Source organism: Nelusetta ayraudi, unplaced genomic scaffold (assembly GCF_046127955.1).
Source record: "Nelusetta ayraudi isolate G7.1 ecotype Tasmania unplaced genomic scaffold, CSIRO-AGI_Nayr_v1 ptg000048l, whole genome shotgun sequence".
Taxonomy (NCBI): Eukaryota; Metazoa; Chordata; class Actinopteri; order Tetraodontiformes; family Monacanthidae; genus Nelusetta; species Nelusetta ayraudi.
The window spans coordinates 4,503,390-4,529,449 of NW_027466098.1; the positions used below are offsets into that span (position 1 = coordinate 4,503,390).

General features: G+C 41.0%; 1 protein-coding gene across 1 annotated transcript in view; it reads left to right on the top strand.

The window, feature by feature from the left end:
• The window catches only part of sez6b (seizure related 6 homolog b), a 182,662-nt gene that overhangs the window by 53,878 nt on the left and 102,724 nt on the right, over positions 1-26,060 (top strand). Inside the window, exons 2-3 of the mRNA XM_076035813.1 lie at positions 20,207-20,674; positions 23,037-23,170. Of these exons, the coding sequence (XP_075891928.1) occupies positions 20,207-20,674; positions 23,037-23,170 (602 nt within the window). The remainder of the gene's footprint in view (positions 1-20,206; positions 20,675-23,036; positions 23,171-26,060) is intronic.

A 26,060-nucleotide genomic window follows, 5' to 3' on the forward strand; every position in this document is an offset into this window, starting at 1 on the left:
GTGGTAGGGTTTTCCTACACTGTTGTGTAAACTTTGTAGTGCCTGTGTAGCCACGAACACCAAAATCCAATTTTTATTTTATGAAAAAAAAAAATTTTTTTTTTGAATTGGTTCATGCAAGTAACTATGCTTAAGTGGTTGAGAGTTTTACTCCTATTTGCTGATGTCCACGTCTCTTTCTATGAAGAGAAATTATAAAAAAAAAATAAAAAAATTAAACACTCTTTAAATGTGTCAAAAACTTCCATCTTTATTTTCCAGTTTTCTGGCACCACTGAGAGGGAGAGAAAGCAGTTTATTTCATACACTGCAACATAACCTCAGGGTTTGTCAGCATGTATCAGCATCGAATTTATGAATCTCTTAAATTGTTTTTTTCCCCATATAAACACAAGCTTTTGAATTAATGTTGCACTCTTGCTTAAAAAAAGCTTATAAAAATAGTAATGGTGTGTTGCCTCAAAAAGCTGCCGTCTGCTGTGATGAAGTGTCTTACTGTCTGCGTCTTACTGGTTCAGGACCAGTTTACTAGCATGGCTGCCCACTGACGTCTCCACCCATTGATTTTCAGCCAAACTGTGGGCAGAAATTGCATGTAACATACGTCGGCTTTGATGAATTCTGGATGGCAGCTTCTCTGAAGGATCCTATTTCAGCCTCTAATGGTACAGAGAAATGGGTTTCTGGCATAGCAGATAGCATCTTTGTGTTTTTGTCTGGGGGAGATGAAAGGGGGCCGGCCCGCGTATATGTGGCTGTGAAGACTGTGACTCACCGCCTCTCTCATCTCCAGTCTATTCTGCAGAATTAATGACAGCAGCCTCTATCACAGTATGGACTGCAGGCTGGAGAGACCAAGGGGGTCGGGAATGTGTTGAATCCCTCAAATGGAATTCACTCCACTTTACTCCCCTCTCTGGAAAAACAGCACAGTCACATTATGCCCTCCAAAGTTTTTTTTGACGCGAAATTACTTTTCGAATTGATTTTCTTCAGAAAAAAAGTTTCTCTTTTTAGTCCATTTAATTTTTTTGTGATCAACAACTTTATTGTTTTTTTTTTATTTATTATTTACATAAACAAACCAACAGACAGACAAAATGTTCACACTGCCCATCTGAGTTAGAAACATTTGTCTAAATGATTAAGAGATAATGACATATTTAGCCTATTGACCCTGTGGGAGTTTCTACTGATGGAGGTCATCCAAACAAGAGTATGTTCACCAGTTCGGCCATTGTTGTAGCCCATTTTTTGTAATGAGGGTTTTTTTTTTTTTTTCCCTCTGGTGTCTCAGAGGACACACTTAGGTGTAGTAAATACCAGAATGATCCATTGCTTTTCAAAAGATGATACCATTATTAGGTTCTGTGGTCGTGCCAAGAATAGCCGCTTGACTTGTAACTTCTTTTTCGGCACTTCACAGGTCACCTGTTAGATTCTGGTCCACCAGTCTTTAAGTGCAGGGCCTAAGTTTAGAGCACATGACAAATATCAGTTTGATTTTTTAAATGTAATGCTTGAAAGAGATGTACCTACTTCTATGACTATCAGGGTTAAGGTCAAATGCTGAATTGTTGAAGTGTGTGATTAACATGTGTTCTGGGGTGGTTCCAATTTGTGTTCTTGACACAATGCACCGATGAGGGGCAGAACAAATTCCACTCTGAACGCTCTCTCTCTCTCTCTGAATGCAAGCTAAAACGTGGCATTTATGGGAAAGAAAAATCAGATTTCAATACTTGAACTGATATTTTAATTATGGACAGTCTACACTATTTCAAAATAAATTCTATTTTTTTTCTTCTCAAGTGTTCTTTTTTTTCGTGCAAGGAGTTGTTGAGTTGAGTGTGTGTGCACATGTGCTTGTGTCTGCTGCCACGGCAGAGAAGCGCTTGATCCCCCAAAGCTGTGAATCACAGAGGTCCCACATGTCAACATAGCAGCCTCTCATATTTCTTCATCTAATTGGATTGCAGCTTTCCGGTGTCTCATTTACGACTCCCACCTCCTCGGCTTTTAGGGCCTTCTGCCGCTGATTACTTTTCTCTCGGCTTCCCGACGCAAACCTAATGAGTCTGCCTCCTAAGTTTTCCCTCTCTGATCAGTCTCCAATCTCTTTAAAATCTTGACCTCGTCTCACTTGGTGCCGATCTGCCGTTCACACTCCCGTTAAATTTAAACACCGAACGATTTATACTGCATTTTTTTTAAAACTTGTTTTCCGGTTTGGACCTCTAGTTTAGTGACGCTGCTGGTCCTGAAGAATGATGGAGACGGTCTCGGACAGGGTGGGCAAACGTTTTGACTGGCGGGGCCACAATGGGTTCTGGATGGATTGGTGACCCACCTTATAGGAGAAAAACATGTATCTTGGGATATGTAGAAAACGTGTGCTTTGATGTCTATTGAAAAGGAACAAAAGTGTTGAAACAAAATCTGTCTTTGAAGCCCCACGGTATTTAGCTTTTAATTGAAATGACTCGTAAAATAATGACAATGAAATGAATGAAATGCAACTATTTTATGACTTACTCACTATGAATATTATTTCTTCTAAGTTCAGCGAGCTGGACTAACATATATATATATATATATATATATATATATATATATATATATATATATATATATGTATATATATATATATATATATATATATATATATATATATATATACATATATGTGTACATATATATATATATATATATGTATATATATATATATATATATATATATATATATATATATATATATATATATAACACATATGGCCCCCGGGCCGTAGTTTGCTCATGCCTGGTCTAGGTGGACAGATGGACAGTAGCTGCTCGCCGTCACCAGCGTGTCATTCAGAGCGAGTGCAGGTTTGCACGGACTCTTCGGACGCAGCTGTTTGACATAAACAATTCCGCCGATTGGGGACTTTTGCATGTGCAGGTACAAAGTGAGCAGCTGTTGACCGTCACAGCTGCTCCATCAAAGTGAGCGCAACCTGTTACCCCTGTTAACCTACACTGGAATCACGATGAGGTTTTCCGACCTTGTCCGCCCAAATTAAAAACAAGGCGTTTGTTTTGGCTCATTTGCAAAGCGACAAGCCAAGCTGATTAATTCAGCGTTGCGTGATGGCTTTGTCTCGTCATTGTCTGAACGTGATAAAAATGCAAAACGGTTCTTTTTGTTTATTTGTTATTGATAGACATGGCCCATGTGATTCTAGAACTCTGTTGCATAGGCCCGTGATTCTCATGTCACGTCAAAGGGATTGTTGTTACTCAGACTTGTTAACAGATGACATATTTTTATTTTGAAAGCTACACTTGTGACGAATGATTTTACATTTTTTTTATTTTTACTTCCACTTTTCTGTGAAAAAAGATCACCATATCAATACGATTTTACTAAATTATTTTTTTTGTGAGTGAGTGTTTTAATTCAAATGAGCTTGATTTGTTGCAAAAGATGTGAAAACAACAGCATAACATTTTGAAACTTCAAGCCAAGTCATTCAGATGACTGATTACACCCAAACATGCATTGTTTCTGATTTATCATTCATTCATCGTTCAAATGTTGGGGAGGGAAAACTACAGCCTCTGATGAAAACTGTGTGGTTTAATGTATGCCAGTAAAACACATGTCAGTGCTTGACAATGTGAACAATAGTATCATAAGCACAAGGCCCTTGTGTGTAAATTTAACCAATATAATAATAATAATAAACTTTTATTTGTACAGCGCTAAATCACAACCAATGAGAAGAAGAGAAGGCACAAGACTCATCAGTTTTAGTCCTCTGACAGACTTCAAGTCTCAAGTTCACACATCAAATTCAAGCTCTGGATTACACTCTCCCTCCCCTTCCTGAGCTTGCCAGTGAACTACGGTGGCCTGTGTACTCTTACCTGAATACGTTGTCCACTTTCTTCTCTGTTGGTTCTTTTCATTCTCCAAATACCAAATAACTTTTATTATACAGCAATTCTACAGTTTTATGAATGTATTTATGGGTCATACTTTAAGCTTTTACCAATATAAAAAATGTAAATCAGGCCAAACTTTACACACTGGACCATTAATTATCGATTATATTATAATTATTTTGCTTTTGCCTGTTTTTACTGTTTGTGTCCAAACACATCATCAAACCTCTTTAAACAATTCTGCCATCAACTTTAATCACCTGGTTTATGGCTGCTTTAAAATAATAAAATCGATTCTGATTAATTGACACTCGAACATTCTGCACGTATATTTTCAAACTAGTGTTTTCTTCTCGGCAACACGGTGGCGCAGTGGTTGGCGCAGTGGTTAGCGCTGCCGCCTCACAGCAAGAAGGTCGTGGGTTCGATTCCGGGGCCCGGGCCTGGGACCTTTCTGTGTGGAGTTTACATGTTCTCCCTGTGTCTGTGTGGGTTCTCTCCAGGTTCTCCGGCTTCCTCCCACAATCCAAAAACATGCAGGTGAGGTCAATTGAACATTCTAAATTGTCCGTAGGTGTGCATGTGAGTGTGAATGGTTGTTTGTTTCTATGTGGCCCTGCGATGAACTGGCGACTTGTCCAGGGTGTCACCCTGCCTTCGCCCTAAGACAGCTGGGACAGGCTCCAGCAGACCCCCGTGACCCTGAATAGGAATAAGCGGGTATAGATGATGATGATGATGTTTTCTTCTCATCCTGCTTTGTCAGGATGAGTCAAACTTTTCAGTTTGACTCATCATAACTTGCAATGTATTTCCTACCGTGGCGTCCAGGACGTTTCAAACAAAGAGGCAACATAAGCGAACAACCGCTCAACTGTTTTTTGTTCATTTGTTTTTCTTTTCTTTTCTGGAAGCCTCTGAATAGACTTTGTTGCCACCGGTTATCTCTGCACGCAGACGATGGCGGCGGCGCCGACCACTTTTGTTTCTCCACTTCCTCTGAGAGCAAGTACACCTGGTCTCGTCGCTCATTTTATCAATCTGTTTTCAGTCGGCAATCGAGGCTGAAGGCTCCAAGCGCATTGGACGCAGCATTTTGAGTCCCATTCGCCTTCTAAATAACAATCCTTGGCATCACTGAGCTGCGAGGCTGCCAAACCATTTCAGCATTCGCTGACGTTTGATTGGTGGATCCAGAGGTCTCTCTCTCTCTCTCTCTCTCTCTCTGGTGTTGTTCTCTCTATTTCTTTTCTTTTTCTGTCTTTTTTTTATATTAATTTGTTTGCCATGCGTGTCGGAGGAAAGTGACAGCTGCCAGAACCGGAGCGGCATCTGAATGCTTTCCTGATGATTGCCACACTTAGAATGAGAGCAGGGTCCCTGTCTCTCAGTGTGTGTGTGTGTGTGTGTGTTTCTTTTCTTTTGGCAAGAAGTAGCGAGCAAAATCAAATGCAATAAAAGCATGTCTGGATTAGAGCTTGTTAAGCTAGAGAAGAGCCTTTAATTGACCGGGCTTTGTACGGCTTCACAAAAGAAGCCAGAAGCCGGCGCTGCTAATCTGTCGCTCAAGGGTGAATGTTTGTGACGAGGCGAGCGGAGACGCGGCAAGAGGTGGAAGTAGCAGAGGAGGAGGAGGAGGAGGGGGAGGAAGTGCTTCGTTGAAGGAGGAGGGTTCAGCTGAGTTGGTGACAAAGGAGGGCGAGCTTTCGATTCCACCTGCGCTTCCCCTGCGCTCGGGGTTGAGGCGCAGCAAACGTTGGGTTCGCAGCCCGGACACGTCTCCCGGATGTCACATGGCCGAATATGGAGACAAATAATTCACGTTTGCACTCACACCAGTGCGCAATTCAAAATGATCAGCGTGCACGTCCGCGCACTGCCACAAGAAAAGTCGAGTTGCCGATTGGTCTCTGAAATCTACTCCGACCTGGCCAATAGCCGGGTTTCAGTCATGTGGTTATGATGCCACGCATAGGTGGTGCAAGTTCAGAAGGAGGGCACGAAGTAGAAATGGAGAGTAAGGGCGTTTTCACACCAGGAAAGTCCTTTAGTTCGCTTTCTTTGGTCCGGCCCAAAAATACAATGCATCTTTTTGGTTTGGCGCGGTTCCTTTTCACATCGCAATTTTCGCAAGAGTCCCAGGATTTGACAACAAACCCACATGTGTGCAAAGATCGTGCAAATCATTGGACAAAACGTTTCAGGGCGGGCTAACACGGTAAAATACGTGGATCTCCAGCGTGCTGTACTCGTTGTGCTCATAATGTTTGTTTTATTTCACACAAACACAAGCTGTTGCAGGTCATTTGGAGCATCAGAGGCTTTTGATGCAACGTCGATTTTATGAGGAGATGTTTACCATTTTGCGACAACAAAGACATTTGGCAAGAACCGTCTCCTCATTACTACACGTTGAACAACGACTTATGTTCCGTCCGACGACGTGCTACTAAACTTTCTACTATGCTAACCAAAACACAACTTCCCTTAATGGTTGTGGCTACGGAAGCCTGTGACGTGTAAAACAGTGTGTGATTTCACAACTGGTTGGAGCCACGGTGCGGTCGATCTCACACATCGACCGATGGTTCGTTTGGAAGCGAACCGAGACCACTTCTCCGGCGAGGTCTCGGACCGGCTGCTTGCTCTGGACCAGAGTTTGCTGGTTCGTATTCACACCAGCCTAAAAGGTCCGCACCGGGAGCTTTTTTTGGTTTAGTTCGAACCAAACAGGGCAGGTGTGAATACGCCCTAAGTCTAAGGAGGAAACGGTTCAGGAGAATCCGTATTGTTAAGATTTCGAAGAAGAAGTCAAAACCCCAGTTTTGCCTCAGGGATGCAACGATATTCAGTATTTTACAAACCATTCGGTACGCCCTGTTCAGTTTGTTTCTGCTTCAGCTTGCAACCTGCTGTCATTAAATAGACCAATACGTCTTTGAACACAGCATTTTTCCTTCCATCAAAAAGGTTGTTTTGAACAGCCTTAATGGGCTAATGTCACTTTCAAGTGCCAAGTGCATGAAACAACAATGAACAGAACACAATAACATAATGCATTACACACACATTAACCCGAGCGTTTCTCTTTGGGAAAACTAAGTGGAATATAGCAGCCTTAGGTTCAATCGAGGCTCAGGCTAATTGAATATCATCAAAGCTTCCTAGTTTCAAACTATTGTATTTTATTTTTTGTGCTGTATTGTATTATTTTTTCATAGCTGTGGCTGCTAGAGATGCTTTTAAAAAATACCAATTAAACCAATTAAATGCTGAAAATGTTGTTTTTTTCATTATTATTATTTTTATTATTATAACACACTGTTGACACAATTCGTTTTGAAGCACGTCTCATTTATTTTATGGTCTTATGCTATTATTTTTTTCAACATAAGTTCCTCTGCAAATTGCAAATGAAGTGATTTTGTCCCTTTGAAAAAAAGAAGTTAAATTGATGAAAGAAGCGACTCTTGCCAATCAGCTCAACGTAGCCTGGAACTAACTTGTCTGTTGCCCAGATTACAGTAGTTTTCAGGAGTGGACCTGCAGTTCACACAAAAACTGATCTGCAATTTTTCAAACATGATGTGTAAATACAAAACTGCAATGGGTTCTTGGTTTGTGCGATTCATCTCGACTAATTTTGATTTGAAAAATAAAAAAAAAAGCTTTAGTTTGTGGAAGCTTGGACTGAATTGATCATGCTCTGCTGCTGCTTTGTGATTATACAAGGAAGCTGAGTGTCTTCCATCAATTTCCAGTGCACCCAAGACATATTTGCATCCATTGTTATTTGCACTTCTTTTGGATGTTTCTCTGGGTGGTCGTGCTGTGCAATAATTTGCCAGTTATTTTCTTCTTTATTCTTATTCTTCTTATGTTTTGTAGCGTGCCTCTTTGTGAGACTGTTGAGACCATATTCTTTCTCAACTCACTTGAGTTTTTTGGCATCTTTGCATGTGTCTCTTTCAGGTCTGTGTTGATTTGTGGGTTGAGCTCTCGTCTCTGCTCAAACCTCATTAACGCTGACGCATTCCACCCCAAAGCTAAAAGCAAAGCACGCTCTGGAATACATAAATAAAATCCGAGATGACTGGAACGCAGGGGAGATTCCTCAATAACATACAATAACTGAGCCTATATCCATTCATACATAGAGACTCAGTTATAGCCAAAAATATATGTATATATATGTATATATGTATATATATATATATATATATATACATATATATATATATATATATATATACACATATATATTCAAGTGTATATGTTAAAGAAGCAATTTACAGTACAGTCACAGTGTTTTAACAAAAGCTCTAATCAATACTAAGAGCAACTTCAATCCTTCATGTTCCCTGTTTTGTTTATTTCTCGTTGTTTTATTCCCTCTTTCCCAAATGCTGCTAAACACTCTCCTTTCCACTCTGTCACCTCTGCGAAAGGTCACTCTCTCATCAACAAATCCACAATATATATATATATATATATATATACATATATATATATATATATATATATATATACATATATATATATATATATATATATATATGTATATATATATATATATATATATACACATACATATATTTATATGCATATATATATAGACACACACACACACACACACACACACACACACACACACACATATATTGGTCCCCAGAAAACAGTAACCCTCTCAAAGCTGCAAATCAATGCATCTGCGCTGATATGGGACAGCACCGCCTATTGATCCACTCCGCCTCGTCTTTGTCCTTTCTCATTATGGTGATGAGAGAGTGACCTTTCGCTGAGGTGACAGAGTGGAAAGGACAGTGTTTAGCAGCATTTGGGAAAACAAATAAACAAAATAGGGACCATCAAGGATATTGAAGCTGCTCTTAGTATTGATTAGAGCTTTTGTGAAATGAGCCTGACTTTAAAACACAGTGACTGTACTGTAACTCGCTTCTTTAACATATACACATATCCGCTGCGTGTCAAGAAGGCTTCCTCAGTATTAGAGATTGAAAGAAGCAGCTTGTATTTTTGATGATGACAAAAGCCAAACGCAGCAGCACCAGTAACAGTTGAAAAGATGCTTATTTAATCTGAGTTGCAAACATGATTTAAAACAAATGAACCTCCCTTGGCAATTGGGCTATGTTACATTAGGAATCACTCTTAAGACTCCAAGTGCAATTTATTTTAGTCTTCACCCACAACCCACATGCACCACGTCAAGGTCAAAACTGGATGTTTACAGCCAGATTTTTTTCCCTTAATTTCCATCCATTCCTTTATTCAGAATATAATAAAATATATTTCTGAAAAATCCGGAAGGAGTTAGGCTAAGTGTTTTTACCCTAGACTGCGAACAACTGGCTTAATGTGCTGTTTTCAGGGGATACATAGTGTCTTTGGATGATTAATGATGTGTGGCTGCTCCACTGAAGTCTGGGATGAAAAATAAACATCCTGGAACAGAATTAATACAGAACCTTTAAAAAAAAAGCTCTGTGTTTGCAGTAAAGAGCAGCCGGGACCCAGCAGATTTTATTTTTTCTTTACCTATGGCCGAACAGCAACAACAAATAAGTTTAATAGAAACCTGCATGTATCACTGACATATTCCAAAGCTGAAAGTTCTTGATGATGTGCTGACAGTGTCATCATTTACTTGACTTAGCTTGACCCCAGCAGAGGTGACGGTAGTTCTACCGATTAACATTTGGCTTTGAATTGATGTTTTCTCTGGGTGTCACACGTATCGGTGAGGGAACCTGGCATAAAGTGGTGGAAATGTTCTCTTCAGAAAGATGTCTGATCCATGTCCCCTGGCTAACGCTGATAGCAGTGTCGCAATCAGATCTGATTATCTCAGTACATGCAGCAGCATAACAAAATGAGTCAATTTTGATTAACCATGGGCTGACAGTGACAAAATGGCTGTCATAGTTCTGATGCCTTCAATGAGAATCTACAATGTCAATTGACACAAAAATGAAAAAAAAAAAAAAAAAACATTACATGAGAAGGTGTGTCTATAACCTTCTGATTGGTTGTGTAGTAGGTCATGTTCTGTGTGGAGAACAGCAGCATGGCTGAATGATTACCCCGACCCGTGAGACATGGTCGTAATGAGTCTTTACCGAGAGGCTGCTCAAAATAATAATCAACACAAAATATTTCTAAACTGTCTTTCTGACATGTACACACGACCGCAGGCAAGCATGATCATACACACGTTCTCAATTTATCTGAAGATGCAGAACCAGCATCATTGTAAAAGTGTATTCGACCATTTACCATCACAGCAGTTTTCCTTTCCAAAGTGGTTGGTACGGCCCATGAATCACCTTTCAAGCAGTGCTCGAATTAAGTGCAATGCGGCGCGATGATAGAAAGCCAGAAGGTTCTCGACAGGATTAAAAAAAAGAAAGGCAAGAAAATGTGGGCTTGGTTTAAAGGTCAGGTGTGTAATAATTGGCTTGATTTATGATTTTTACATTGTTAAAAACTCAATATAATGCCAATGATAAAATTGTATAATCGCAGTACAAGAAAAGTAATTTGGTTTTCTTAAGCATATATATGTGTAAAAATTGTACATAGAACAAGGGTTTTGCTCCCAGTTATCTGATATCTTACACCGCCATATTTCTAAGGAAATATGGCACTGCCTGACAGCGCGTTTCATATTTGGGGAGAACGCTTTGCATCCCCAAATAAACCAACAAACAAGAAGGTGGATGAGGTTTCCAGGTTTGGATGGGCAGTCCACCGTAGTTTACTAGGGAAAGTGAAAGACCCTGCAATCTAAAATGTAATCACTGTATGGTGTTGTTTCTTTTTGAAAGTCTTCAAATATCACACACCTAACCTTTAAGTATAAAAGTCCCAGGCTGGAAAGTCCCCTATGCACAAGGGATTTTATTCCAATCACATTTTTTATTCCAATTGTTTTCCCATGAAAATACAGTCATTGTGCGAGCAGTTTGTGGTCAGATTAACAGTGTTGTGCAAATTACTTACCGTTGGACGGCAGTCGGCGGAAAAGTCAAATGTCCCGCTGTAAAAACTGCCTTTCATTGTATTTTCTGCAAAATGCTCGCTTGATAGTGTGTGCAGGAGGCAACGATGCCTGTTGTGTTATTGAGTTAATATGTCAGCGGTGTGGAGGCCTTTGTTTGGGTATTACCGGTGGTGGCCTATACCTGCCATTTTTTAAATCGGCGTGAATGAGCATCCCTGACTGTAGGCGTTTGCTGCTCGATCAATGGTAGGGGAAATTTTAAAGTGGGCAACATTTTGCTGGAGGCAACCCTGGATTAAGAGTCTGCTTTGTATTCCGGTAGAGTGAGACGCAGCAAAAGCAATCAATTTTGCCTGAATCCAAAACATGCAATAAAATATGTTTATACATGGCCCAGCCGATAGAAAATAATCCGATAGTCGGCCTTTATTCTCTTCTATCTTATCTGCCTCAGTCTCAGAAAGAATTGGGTTATTTCTTTGTGCAAATACTGGGTATTTGTTCATAAGGTGGCCTCTGCTCACAATTCTTATCATTACAACAGACTAGAAAAACAATCTAAAATTGATCATCTGTGTGTTAATGTGTTATTCAATCCGAAACCTCATTTTATTTTTCAGATTTGTCCCATTATTTACAGTTGCTGCTGGGTGTAATGCAAACTCGTCATTGTCAACATGTTTAGCTCATAATCGTGAATAATTTTGTTGCAAAACATCTGTCAAATTTGATTATTTTTTCCCTGCTGTCCCTGCTGTTGAGTTTGAGGATTAAAATCTCTCAGGGTGGTGTTTGTTTCCGTCAAGCCAACCTTTTATCCTGCTCAAAAAACAGAGCAGGGTTTGAATCTATGCACGTCCTCTTTGCTGCCTGTCAGCGCTTACACTTACAGCCTTGTCCATACTGCATTGAAGTCCTCTGCAGAGTTTGTAGAAAGTACAGGGACAAGAAATTATGTAAAAAGTAAGATTCTAAGATGCATAAACTACCCATCTTGCTTTACGCGAGGATGGAGTGTCCATTAACAAAATGACATTTTAATTGGCAATATACGCTGCAATAAACAAAGCATTTTCATTTCTTAAAAAGTTAAAATCATTAACTCAAAAGCACCATATCACTTCCAATGCCAAATCTTATTTACTGGATTGATATTTTTAAATAAAATTGCACAAATGGACATGTGTTTTTTCTCCATTGTCAGAGTCTTATAGGACAACAATCTCTTTTAGGATCTCAATTAGTGAGTTTGTTTTTTTGTTTTTTTTCGAGATCAGTTTCCAGTTAATCTATTTTTCGAAGCACTAATTCGGTTTTTCGACAGCCGGTCAGCATTATAAACATAAAAGACCTCAGCATTATTCGCGGTGCGTGAAGAAAAGGTGTGTCAAGATGCTGCAGAGCTAGTAAGCTGCTCAAACAACAAGCATAAACAGTTTTTTTTGTTTGTTTTTAAGATATATTCAGTATTGTACCTGTCAAAAAGCGTGCATGCAACACAATTGGCATCATTTTCCCGGCTTGACGACAACAATGTTTCTCCTTATAGACAGACCTGTCAAAATCTTGACATTCTCTACTTAAGAAAAAGTGTGGATACTCTGGGAAAAGTAAAAGTACTGCTTCACCTTCTTTACTCAAGTAAAAGTAAGAAAGCGCAAGTTTTGAAATATACTAAATACAAAGTACAATGTAAATATGTTTTTTTTTTGCCATTAACAAAACAATAAATTCATTAATAATTCTGCAACAAAAAAAAAAAAGTTCAGATACCTGAAAAAAATCTACTTACGTACAGTAAAAAAAAAGTATTTGTATTTTGTTTTGTTACTTCCCACCTCTGCTTATAGAAAGTGTCTGGTGTCTTGCAACTCCCCCATTTCACATTGCACCAGTTTAAGATGCCATCCGTGAATCTGAGTGAAGTTGATCTCGCTCTTAAAGAGACATGCTACTGCATCGTCCATTAAACCATAACAGCCTAGAATGACTGTGTCACGCTTGCTCTTGACCCGTGGCGGAACAAGTCAGAGCTGGGCCCGCGGACTAAAATAGGGTTTCAAAAAAGTATATGGTTCACATAGTTTGAACTGCTTTGTTACCAATTGATATTAGAAATAAGCCGAATGTTTAAATTGTATTAAAATATTTTAATTGAAAATATTTTTACACATCAATCAATAATGTGCATATGGATGGCTTTTACAAAGGAAATAGATAAATAAAGCCCCTCAGTTCCGGGGGTCGGGGTCGGGAATGAATCACCGCAAACGCCGCCAGTTTCATCATTTACAGGAAGAGGCTTAGGGCGAACAAAATAGGAGTCAAGCTTAGGCAATTTGGTTTTTCCTTGCTTCCTTGCGTTTTGTCCGTCCGTTTTTACGTTTATAACTGCTCCTGTTCATTTTTATGTTGCGTTTTATTGACAGGCTATTAATAATGACGTTAATATCGTCCGTCAGACGGACGGTGTTGACGGACAGCTGGTGATGACGTTTTTTACCTGGCACGCCGTAAATGGGGCAAAAAGTTAGGAAGATTCCAAGGGTCCGAGCCTGATAGGGGCCCTAAAACAATAGGTTACTGGGTCCCCAAATGATAAGTGACTCCTCCCCCTTATCTGCATGGAGTGGTTCGGTCCCGTCAACAGCACAGTGCGTGTGCCACGCATGGCCATCTGCCACGAACGTCAGTTTCGAGCCTGCTGCCTCAGCAACGGACCCTATTAGGCCCCGGGCACTGCGGGAAACTGCCCTCTAAGCCCCCCTGAAGCTCCACCAGTGCTCTTGACCCTGCCTCCCCAGCTCTCTCTCATGTCGCAGTTACAGTGTGTCAAAAATGCTTTGCCGTGACCTGCCGCTTCGCCTTCGACGCCGCGCTCTCCTTGCACAATAAGCGGTCTATCAGCGCGGTCAGAGACGCTGAAATCAAAGAGCTTTCATTTAAAAGAGTCCTGCCACCCCCACACTTTCATGTCTGTTCTGGGTTCAGTCACAGTGCGGCCACTGTCTGATCCATTCGCTCCTCGCTGCACAGACTGACTGAATAAATGCCTCCTCTGTTCACTCAGGAGACAAATGGGAGAACATTTCTCATGGACAAAAATTGTAACGAGACTCCTTCACTGCGTTGGTAATGATTCCAAAAATATTTGTTCTTATGTAAATAAGCTAGCTCTTCCAACACCTTGCATGCTTATGGGGTCAAAAATGTTTTTTACAGACTGTTTTGTGGCTCAATGATCCTTGGAGGAAGTTTAAAGATAATCCAGTAATCAGACTGACGGATCCTTTCTCTCTGGCCACCCTGTCTCAGACTGTGAGCTCAGGATTTGGATTGGACTCATGCTTTATTCAAAGGGGAGGCTTTAAAATCTGTGGTGTCCCTTTAACAGCTCAGGGGAAAGACATTCAAGTGTCCCCAAAGGTGCTTTTGCCCTTTACTCACACTCTTCATCACAAGTTCTATAAAAACCCAGAGCAGCAGCAAAGAAAAGGCTGGAGGAAAAGAAAAACAACATTTAATGATAAGATGAACGTTCTGCCCAGGATGGGCCTGGGAGAGGAGGCGCCCCATACTTTCTTTATTGCTCAGAGGTATAAAAGATTCATTTCAATGGTTTTCATGGAGAAGCCTGATGAATGCAGTCCTGCGTCCAGACAATCTCCCGGACACTGGGTTTATAATGTTGTAAATGTTTTGACCAAGTAGTTAAGAGTGATGATTTCCCAACTTATCAGATGGTCTTCATCTCTAAGTCAGAGGCATACAATTCTAGTTGATGTTTGTTAAAAATCAGGTCCAGGATGAATTATCACAGTTCTGAGCTGTCCTCGAAAAATCTAAACTAAAAATCTTTTTTTGTCCTTAAGGAGGACTTGGTGAAAGATATGTGGAGTTTTGCTGAGGCCTCAAATAATACTCAGTTCTTTATAGCTCACCTTCTCATGAAGGTTTGAGAAAAATATTGCTCACAAAAAGTTCCTGTGCACCATTACTGATGACGTTTGAATTAAATGACCATTCCACAAAGTGTACACGCAATACAAGGGTAACAGCAATATTTAACTATTCAGAGAAGAACACAAGACGACACAAGAAAAATGGCTTTACTTTCACCCGCAGACTCTGGATTTTGCACCTTGTGTGTGTTTTGTGTCGACCTTTTGCTGTAATTATTATATTGGATAGTGAATCAGAGTTAATCCCGATATAGAGAGAGACAGATCTTGTTATGGTGATGAGTCTTCCCGAGAGGTGTGCTGCAGTCTTGGGTTCTTGCCAGTATGCCAGACAGTCCAATCACAGTAGAACCGGGCTGTCCATCATAGTCCCGTCACCTTATCATGGGATCAAAGTATTAACATAATCCAAACAGACAGCTAATGTTTGTGTCAGAAAAAGGAAAACAGCCTGATTCTTTATATGATCAAAAGTGAAAGGGATTATCTTTGAGAAATATTTCTCAATAGTGTTTGATTAAAGGTCACGAACCTGAGTTTTAGTGAATTTGGAGAAAGAACAGAGGTCCTGATACTTCAACACATACTAAACAACACAGTGTATTTGTACATTTAGACATCCAAATGCAGCTAACCATGACTATACAGAAATATAATACAGTGAAACAACCTGCTGCACATAGAAGAGTGCACTACAAGGGCATCCACATGTGTTGAAGGTACGAATGCTACACATAAAACAAGTATGCAAAGGGTCAGCGCTGTAATTTTATGTAGAAAACAAGAAAATGTTTCCATTCTATTTCTACACCTATTTCTGTGTTCAATTTGATGCATGCGTAACATATTGTCAACGTTGTTCATCGCTAGTGTTCATCATGTGTCGAGGCTATAAAAGTCCTACAATTCAGTATACTTGATGGAATCAGGCGATTAAGTTGCAACACTGTTGCCTTTTTCCTTTGGTTCAGTAGGAATTCACTGGGCACCAAACATTACAATGAGATGTGACACTGTCAAAACTGTTCCACTTGAGGTACTGCAGTCAAAAATTCCAAGTGGCCCGCAACGCATTTTTCTCCATAGACTGCAACCCAAAATGTCTGTAAAATGGTTGGCGCCCTCCACCCTAAAAACACGGTTCATAACAAGTCTTTCTATTCTATATTTTTACGTTTTCAAAAGACAAGAAGGTCTACATGAAAGATTTTATTCTGAGCATGATGTCACATCACGTCAAGTGCTGTGTCTCGGCTCACTCTGATTGGCTGATGCGCACTGATGCGTCATGGGACTTAGAGGCATAATGGGAAGTGACACAACTCAGAAAACTCAGAAGCCAATTCAAGATGTCTGACTTTTTCAGCTTTTTGCACCGGGTGAGCAAACTCCATTGACATAAATGGGCTGCATTTTGGATTCTGGGGTCTGTTACTGCACAACCGTGGATCCTAGCATTAATGGGCATCCTACTGGGATGGTTTATTTTGATTTGGTGTTACCCTTCAATTAAATATTTTAGAACAACACCAACGATATTGCAGTAAATGAGCCAGAGAAACATGGTGTGTTTGTTCTTCCTCATCCCAAGATGTGTTTTGTTTTTGGTACTTCTTGGTTCCTGTACTCGAGGTTATATTTACAGAGTAACAAACCCAGCACTCTGATTTTTGGCACTTCAAATGTCATTTTGTCTGGTTCGCATCAGGATTTTTGTGTGCGTCCACACCAGCGGCAACAAGCTGTACTTTTAGAGAAAACACTCCAGGATTCATTTGAATGGACTTCGGTCGTGTAGGTGTGAAGATGCCCTGAGACGTGGTCAACTGTGAGGTACAATCCCTGCTGGTACTTTGTTACTTACTGTACGCTCCAGTGATGCTTCCAATATTTCTATGATCTTCCTTCCAGTTTATGGTATTTTTGTTTTCATCCCATTCTGTGAACTGCATTTGAATCAGTACATATGTTCATTGCGGCCTTTGATTATGCATGACACTTCCTTGAAGTGTGCCTGAATAAAATAAAAAAAAGGTGCCTGCAGTATGTTCCTGTCCCTGCAGCATTGCCATTGACATCGAACTAGTCCTCCGGTGAACAATCCCACGCGTCTTGCTTGGGTGGATCTGGAAGACCTGAGTGATCCCTCGACGTGGCACCATAATCGCACGCAAGTTCAGGCGCATTACGCAGAACACATTTTGTCAAGTGGAAATCCTGCGAAAATAATGACTTGACATTTTTAAGCTGCTCCGGAGCAGCTCAGCATCTCCCCCTGCAGCGCCTTTCACGTTCCACACGCGACATTTGATTTGTTCTGTGCCCAAGGAACTGACAAAACACTCTGCTCACCCCGAGTGTGTGCATTAGCATTCACACTTCACAGCAGCAGGGTGATGACAGACCTCTTCTCGCTTATACTTCGGAGATCTGCTTTTTTTCCTTTCTTTTCTCATAGAAGCTGGTGTCTGTGAAAAAAGGTTGTTTGTTGGGGGGGAGGAAGCCACAGCCAGAACAGCCCGAATGTTTGAAGCATATCGCTGTTAGTCGGCAGAGATCGGGAGCTGTTACGGTGGAAATGAAGCATTGTTAAAGAAACAGAAGACTTTGCTCAGATGATGATCGTCGCCTAAAGGGGCTTCCTGATTAGATCTTGCAGGTTGCACATGGAAGAGAAGCTGTGAACGTTACCCCCGTGGAATTATAGTGGCTCATGCAATCTCCCCAGTAATGAATATTAAGTCTTATTAGATGGAGGAGGAGAAGAGGAGAAGATGATGTGAGCAATTTACCACGAATGGCGGGGTTGTGCTCTGCCGCGATCTGTGAAAAGGCCTCAACGTAGCGGTCTGCATGAAATAAAGTCGCGAGAGCGAGAGAAAGAAATATGGAAAATTTTCAGCCTGCCTTCCTCTGGGATTGCGAGTGAATGCTCCACTCTCCATCCATAAGCATGAGAGAGGTTCTGTCTGCCTTCATGTCAGAGTGGAGTACAGTGGAGCGGAGCGGCCAACAGGCAGAGATAAAGAGGGTGACTGACTTTCAGATTTATTTTTTCTGCCTATGAAGTTATACTTTCAGCTGTCTGAATCACTGCAGCTCCGCAAAGTCAAGTCACGACGTTCCTACGGAGGTCAGAAGGGGAAGAAAAGTCCCCTATTTGAAGCATTTTTAATGGCTTCTTGTTTTGAGCAAACACATGTTGCACGTTTAAAAAAAAACCTTGCACACAGCTCGTTTACGCAGTTTTCAAGTCTGACATGACACAGCTCAGGCTCGAGAACTTTCCGTCACAATCACTTTTCTGCCAGTTGGAATGTGATAGAACCCGTCAATATTTTAATTAGAAAGAACTGATATGTTTTTTTTTTACCACAGTGGCAGCAAGGTGATACATAAAGAATTCTTGATTTTCAGTCATGTTCAAGGTACCATTAATTTTAGAATTCATTATGCATTAATGGGGGTCACTGCAATTCATTTTCTATTGTATTTTATTAATTTTTTTACAGGCCAAGACTCAATTTCCCACCATAAACCACTTTTGTCACTTTGTCATGGAGATATTAAACATTATGAATTATGAATTCCTAATATGTTACATCCACCAATTATGATCCTAAATAAATTAAACCTGTTCTGAGTTGACATGGTTGTCAATATTTAAATGTGTATATTTTTTTTTCTAAAGCAGTAGTATGTCTGATGAATGTGCTAATAATACATTATACCATAGACCTTCAAAGACCCTTGCAATAGTTGTAAGAAAAAGAGCCATTTTTTTTTTTTTTTTTTTTTTTTTACAGGAAATCGTTTTCTTTTACACAAACCAGCCTTGACAGATAAACTCTGTAGGTCAGAAAAATGAATGAGAAAAATTATCTACTTCTGATAAGGTCCAGGCCATTTGCTCTGATATTTGTCTCACCTGCTTTTGGGAAAATGCTTGTATAATCCTAACCCTGTAGGCTGAAGTCAAGCCACAACTATCTTTCTCTTTAATGAACAAACACAAAATATACTATTTACAATTATTTACTTTTTAGAGCCAAAAAATGTGGTTTACATCCTCACCTTCCAGAATGATCTGAAGAGCTTCTTCCATGGAAGATCTTTTTTAGAAATAGTATTGGACTATTGACTAATACTAATTTCCGAAAAAATTAATATTCTAGCAACAGATTTCTATTAAAAAAAAAAAGAAATTCACAATCCCTACAACTACAACCTTGTCTAGTTTCCTTTACATGGCATTCGATTGGTTGATCGACTCCAAACACCAATAAAAACATAAAAACTGGGTCCCATAATAATCCCAATAATCACAAAATACGTCATGTATTATTGCAAAACATATCTGAAAAACAATGCATTTAATAACTGTACTGGAAAATATCTGGAAGGGCACAGAAACGCCAATGTTTTAATTGTGTGATTTGCAGATTTAGTAGCAGTCAGCTACACAGGGGCAGAAATGTTTTGATTCATGATACGATTTAATCAAATAGAAAAATATCTTAGCCTTAAAGCTGCACTTCTTTGTCTTGGACTTCTTCAAGTGAAAGATGCAGCTGCTGCACACACGCGAGGAAAACTGAGAGATTTTATCTGATGGAAATACACAGAGTGGGATTCTTATTTTGTAATGGACTGATAACGTGACGGTACAATGAAGGTACAGGAAAGACACGAGACGTGGGGAAAGGATCTTCTCAATTCAGACAGAGTCGATGTGTCAGACAAGATATGACTGGGCTGCTCAGCCTGGCAATACTCTTTACTGTCTTAATACTAATCTGTCATGACACCATCTTTCCCACAATGAACGGCTGGACAATGGGTTTGTCAGTGCGTTAAGTGTGTAATATTTGGAGATTTTGAAGAAGAAACAGCAACATCAAGTGGTTACATTTCAGATCGCAGCGTCTTTCACCCCCCCATGCCCCCCCCCCACCCCCATATGTATATATATATATATATATATATATATATATATATATATATATATATACATAAATAATAACCATTCTAGGAGTAGGAAAACCAAATTACTTTTATTGTACTGCCATTATACACTTTTATTAACGTATTTATGGGTAGTATGTTAAGATCTTACCAATATAAAAATCATAAACTAGGCCAGAAATTACACACTGGACCTTCAAATGGTCTTGATGAGGAGGATTGAAGCCAGACACTTCTCTACCTGCATGCCAGAGTGATTGCTGAGCGTGTGACAGGAACTATAAATCCACCTTAACACTCCTCCTCTTCCTCTGCTGCTTTATTACAGCCTCTGAACCTGATTTCTCCATGACGCCGGCAGACCATCAGGGGAGCGGGCCGAGTCTCCGTCCCACCACCCAGGAGACGGGCAGGAGGCTCCCCATCGCAACGACTGCCCCGCCCATCAACGTCCTCAACCACCACCACCCCCTTCACAGGGATCCGGGTCGACACCAGGCTCTGTACGGCAGGGGGTCCGAGGCTCAGTCCGGCTCCAGTCCCACCTCTTCCTCACTGCAGGACGCCAGCGATCAGAGGGCTGCAGACTCACGGAGAACCCTGGTGGTGCAGCCTCCTCTTGCCAAGTTCACTTCAACCCCGACTAATACACCCCCCAAGGTCCCACATCCCACCACAGTGGCCTCGTCTGCTGTTGAGGCTGCTAAGGAGAGCAGAGACCCGAGGCTGGACGAAGAGGAGACAACCACGACCACCATCACCACTACCACCATCATCACCACCATGCAGAGCCCAGGTAAGAGTGACGTCTCATCTCTGGTTTGCCCCCGTGCTTGTTGGATTCAAAGGGATTTTTTTTTTTTTTATTTCCCCAGAGGTCCACATGGTATATTTAAACATTAACAATTTTTATTCAGAATCGGGTTTTACTGAACAAAAAACAATCTCTGTTGAACATTCAATTGAAAAGTAGTGCAAGATCAATAAGTTTAAAATAAATGAATAAAATAGTTTATCAAGTTAAACAACATCACACTTAGGAATGAATCATTTAAAGGTAGTAATTTTGCAGACAAAAGAGTTTGCATTTTGGTTATGTTTGACTAAACACATAATAGACACAGAACATTGACAGTTGGGTGGTCAGTACACTGGCGTCCAGCATTTTATCTCCCCAGTGAAAGTGCAATGAAAGGGAGTGGATACGCACCATTATCTTTACTTATGACTGTACTCAAAATCTTCGGAGCATGAATGCAATATACGGTACTTGCTACCCTCAAATTTGTTTTTATGGCAAAAATAAGGAAATGCATCCAAGGATGAGGTAAATTCAAAATTCAAAGACAAAATGTTTATTTTGTTTTGTTTTTTAGCTGAGTTTGCAAAGCTACACCTCACAATCAGTATATCAATGTACCAGCTGTGAGGTAAAAGAAGAACTATCTGGTACCTTTGTACTCCCACCACCCCCGCACAATGTCACGTAAGACATTGAATTTCTCAGGTTAGCGAGGTCCATCTATCATATATATCCTACTGCACATAAATGATTGAAAACCAAGACAAACTTTCTAAAAGCAGTGCACCCTAGTCACTTGGCTGTTGGGAGATAACGTGTTCTCTGCATGGCTTCTGTATAGAATTATAATGCTGCCTATGATGCCATGCATGTTTGGACCATATCTGTTGTGGTTGGCTGCTTAGCTTCTTTTTTTTTTTAATATATCAGCCAGTGCCAACTCGGGAGAACTCCTGCTTTTCCTGGCCCAGTGTAGGCAAAAATGAAAGGAAGATTTAATCAATGGATTCAAAAAAGGTCACTTTGAAGTCATTACAGAAAAAAAGATATATTTTACCTAATAAATGTGAAGAAATATTAAATAACAATTGACTCTCAGTATTTATCATCTAAAAAATTATCAAAATGAAAGTCCAAATTATTATTTTTTTAATCTTCTATTAATACGGCAAGACTGCTGTTTTGAGAAATATCTCTTCTATTTGCACAATCACACGGCACGGTGCTGGAACAAATTACCACTACACTGGTGCATCACTAACCTTTAATCAGGACCTCCAAACAGGGGCGCCCAGACTGAGAGTGTGGGTGGTGCAGGGTTCAGACAAATATCGCAGGAGGACTGGCGGGTCAGTGAGGAACAAGACAGAGGCCAAGTTGATTAATCAGTTCATCCGTGTGCAGGCTGTCGCCTGGTCAAAGCGGCCGTGAGCACAACTGTACACGGGGGTCTCGTCACAACACAGGCGGCCGTGCACAAGGTGAATGACAACATGGCTATGTTGAGAAAAAGTTTACTTCGAGCCTGAGTTTTTGTGCGCAGGCCACCGTAGTTCATAGGCAAGCTCAGGAGGGGGGAGGGAGAGTGAAAGAGAGATCTAAAATGTAGACAATTTTCTTCTTCAAAATCTCCAAATATTATACACTAAACCTTTAAGAGCTGACACTGACATGGGGCTCCCCAACAAGCCAACGAGCCCACTTAGTAGTTTGGTTTAGGGAACTTATGTCCTGTAGTGACAGCCAAACCTGGACACCTGGTTGAAAGACATAAATGAGTCGACGAAAGCCTGATAAAATAGGGTCAAAATAGTGTTGTGAGAATGGGAGAAATTATGAAGTTAAAGTGGACATGAAACACAAAACGTAGTTGTCATCATTTTAAAAAGGTCTCCCACCCTAAAAATGTTACATATGTTTTAACACTGATCGCAAAAGGTATTTCAAAATACGACCATTTAAGTTTAGCTGGTAAACCAATGGCCAGCGCCATTGCTATTGTGTGGGAGGACGTGACGTCACAGCATTGTTGGCTGAACTACCCAGTGATCTTGGAACTGGAAATAACTAAAGAGCGATTGGAAATGGCAGGAAACAGAGGCTAAGACAAAAAGGAAAACGGAGGTATGTTTTGCATGACGTTCAATGACGTTCATCATGTCAACTTTACGTCAAGTGCGGAGATCCCTTCTTGTGTACCGCTCAGTCAGCTCAGCATCAGCATTTTGTGCACATGCATATTACGAAGCTCACATAGTCCAAACACTGTAGATGTTGACGAATCAGTTCAGCACACGACAGGATGTCTTGTTTATGAATGTTTGTCCGTACTACTTTAATCGATTTACTTTCACAGTGCCCTGCAAACTCAACCTGACTGGGCCAGAGGGTTACATCGAAGCACCGCCACAGTCCAGCTCCGCTTTTCACTCCACTGTGGACTGCAGCTACACCATTACCGTCTACATGGGCTACGGAGTGGAGGTCCAGGTAGGAGCCAGACGCTAACTAAAGGCTAAAAAGGAGAGGCCCTGCTCACCAAACCAGATAAACTGACACCTGTGAATAGGTGACGTTAACAAAAGAAGTTCTATCAAGAGACAGAGCACTTTTATTATTTTGAATAAAGAGATCTGGTGCTGCAAATATCTTACAGCCGGTCACCAGCACTGTCATATCGTGTCATATCGGCACGGCTGCGATCGGCTTGCGGTGGAATTGGGACACCGGCGACCTTCATCACATTTTTTTGTCGTTTGACATTGAGCCTTACGTGCGCTAAGTCATAATATCGCGCCAGGCGATGTATGAGGTATGTCACGTACTGATGCGAAGGTGTTTGATTGTGTTCCATCAGCGCTCGAAAACTGTTCATCGTGTTCTCGCTGACAAGACGCCGAAACCATCGCTGCGCGGCGCTAGCTGGCCGCAGAGGTGTGTGCCGCGTCAAGTCTGGTGTGAACGACACCATTGTTCCGCGGCTACACGATCGGTGCGCGCGATGGCGTTAGCAGACGCGCAGCGGTGAAAGCGGAGGGGGTGCAGCTTGCCGGCGGGTGTGAGGGCGGTTGCGCGTCGTCCCGCGTTCAAAAAACACAGTGTCAACACCCTAGTTTTAGTGGAGAAGGTGTTAGAGCTTCGTGTTTATTAGCCATCCAATGAATTAGCTTACGCATTAGATTTATCTTGTTGCAACCCGGCTCACAGGGGAAAGGGAAGCAACACAAAAGCCTAATGCAGGGATGGACAATTCATTTTTGCAAGGGGCCACATGAGAAATCTGAATTGTGTCAGAGGGCCACAAACACACATGCACACACAATATATATATATATATATATATAGGGGTGTCAAAGTGTTTTTTACTGAGGGCCACACACGAGAGGAGGTGACATATTGACACATGAATACTGTGTGTATTAATTATCATCTACTCCCCGCAAAACAATTAACAGCTGCGCGGTGTCTGTGGCATCTATGCTCTCATCACATGCTATTGAATAAAAATTAAAAGCAGAAGCTTTGTCTCTTAGCTGAAGTTTCAAGTTAGCGGACAAGTCCTCGATTCTTTTTTTTTTTATTTCTGGATAAGCTCACACTGCTGAAATTCTGCACTTTATTTCTGCAACTTTGATGTGGCACTGCTTTATGAAATTGCTGTCTAAGAACGGTTTGCCGTGCTGGGCAATAAGTTTAGCTACTTCATAGCATGCTGTTGTAGTGCTTTCCTGTGTTTTGTTAGCACGAAAGAAAAATTGTTGAGTTTGCAGATTAGCTACCATTTGCTTGAATTTCTGTGTTCGTTCGGCACCAGTGTATGATGTGTTACTGTGGTGTTTGGTCTCGTAGTGCCGACGGACTTTATACTCTTTCATCACAACAAGATCTTCATTACACACATTTCCCAAATCTCAGACAAAAAAAAGAAAACAAAGACTTTTCTCATTTCTCATTTTTGAACTCAAAACCAAAATTAAAAAGAACCAGCACCCCTGCACCAAGTGTATCTAAAAAGAACCAAACCTAGCATGAAACAAAAATAATCAGTCATTTGCAACTGTAACCCTGGCCACTCTCCATAGGTTGAAAAATGAACAACAAAACAAGGCTTTCAAAAGTTAAATTTTACAAGACTACAAAAGCTACTCATGCTACGAAGGCTACGGCAAAAAGAGAAAGCAGTCACTACCAGACTGAAGGAAAGTCAGGGGCTGTGTCTCAATTCAGGGTCTGCATCCTTTGTCGGCTGGGTCCCCCGTCGGCCGGCGGGTCCTTCCGAGGACCTGGCCAACTGAGGAAGAACCCAAACCCGCCTCCCCGGTGGAATGGTCTACCCTTTGGCGTATTTCCTGGTTGCTTCATTGCTGTTCCCTACTGCTGGCCAACCCCGGAAGTGATGTTTTTATAGCATCAAGCAAATCAGTCACAAATTTTAACTGCATTTTGGGGTTTTGGTTTAACGTATATGGCGTTGGACAAATAGGTAAAAACCACTATGGTAAAAACAATTGCCGCCAAAAGTGTCACCATTTCAGCTGACTTCCCAGGTTCCCAGGATGCTTTGCAGCAGCACACAAAGCATCCCGGGATACGGGAAGCCGCGAAGGATAGTAGTGGTGCATCCTCCAAATCGGCTAAAATTCCTAAAGGCCCCCCGAGTGGCAAAACGTACCTTAGAGAACTTTTTCAAACAAATAGTTAACGTCGGTCTGTACTACTTGACTCAACATGCAGCCTCATCAGGTTATCAGCCGCTGATGTGGATAACGTTTCATGTGCCCGCCACATGGGTGCCTCTCGGTGTTGATGCAATATCTGATCTGGGGTCCGGAAAGCAGGGCTGTGATTGTGTCTTTCCCCCTTTAAGACTCACTGTGGAAACTCCGACATTTAAATAGATTAGCAGTCCAGCAAGGTGACACGCTGACATTACAATCAATACTGCATGTGACCTGTGCCAGGATTAGTCTGGTATCTATACAGGCACAGTGTCATCCCTGTGCTTGTTATGGCAATGGAACCACTTTGACATTGTCCATTTGACAATGGTTTTTGCAAGGTTTTTTTTTTTTTTTTTCTTAAAAGTAATTATGCTCCCCCCCTCCCCAAACAAAACCTCCCCATTTGGCCAAATTGCTAGATGGACGGCTTCAATTAGCATCCAAAATTTGCATCCCTCTACGGGCCAGCAGTGCAGAGATGTACAGTTTAGAGAGCAGCTGCTCTGGCAGGAGAGCTTTTTACCGTTGATGTTAAAAATACAGTTACATTATGTTCCTTTCGGCCATATGGATATTATTAGAGGATTTTTTTTTTTTTTTTATCACATCCTAAAAAAAGGCACCAGCCTTTCTCATCCATCTGATTCTGTAACAGGAGC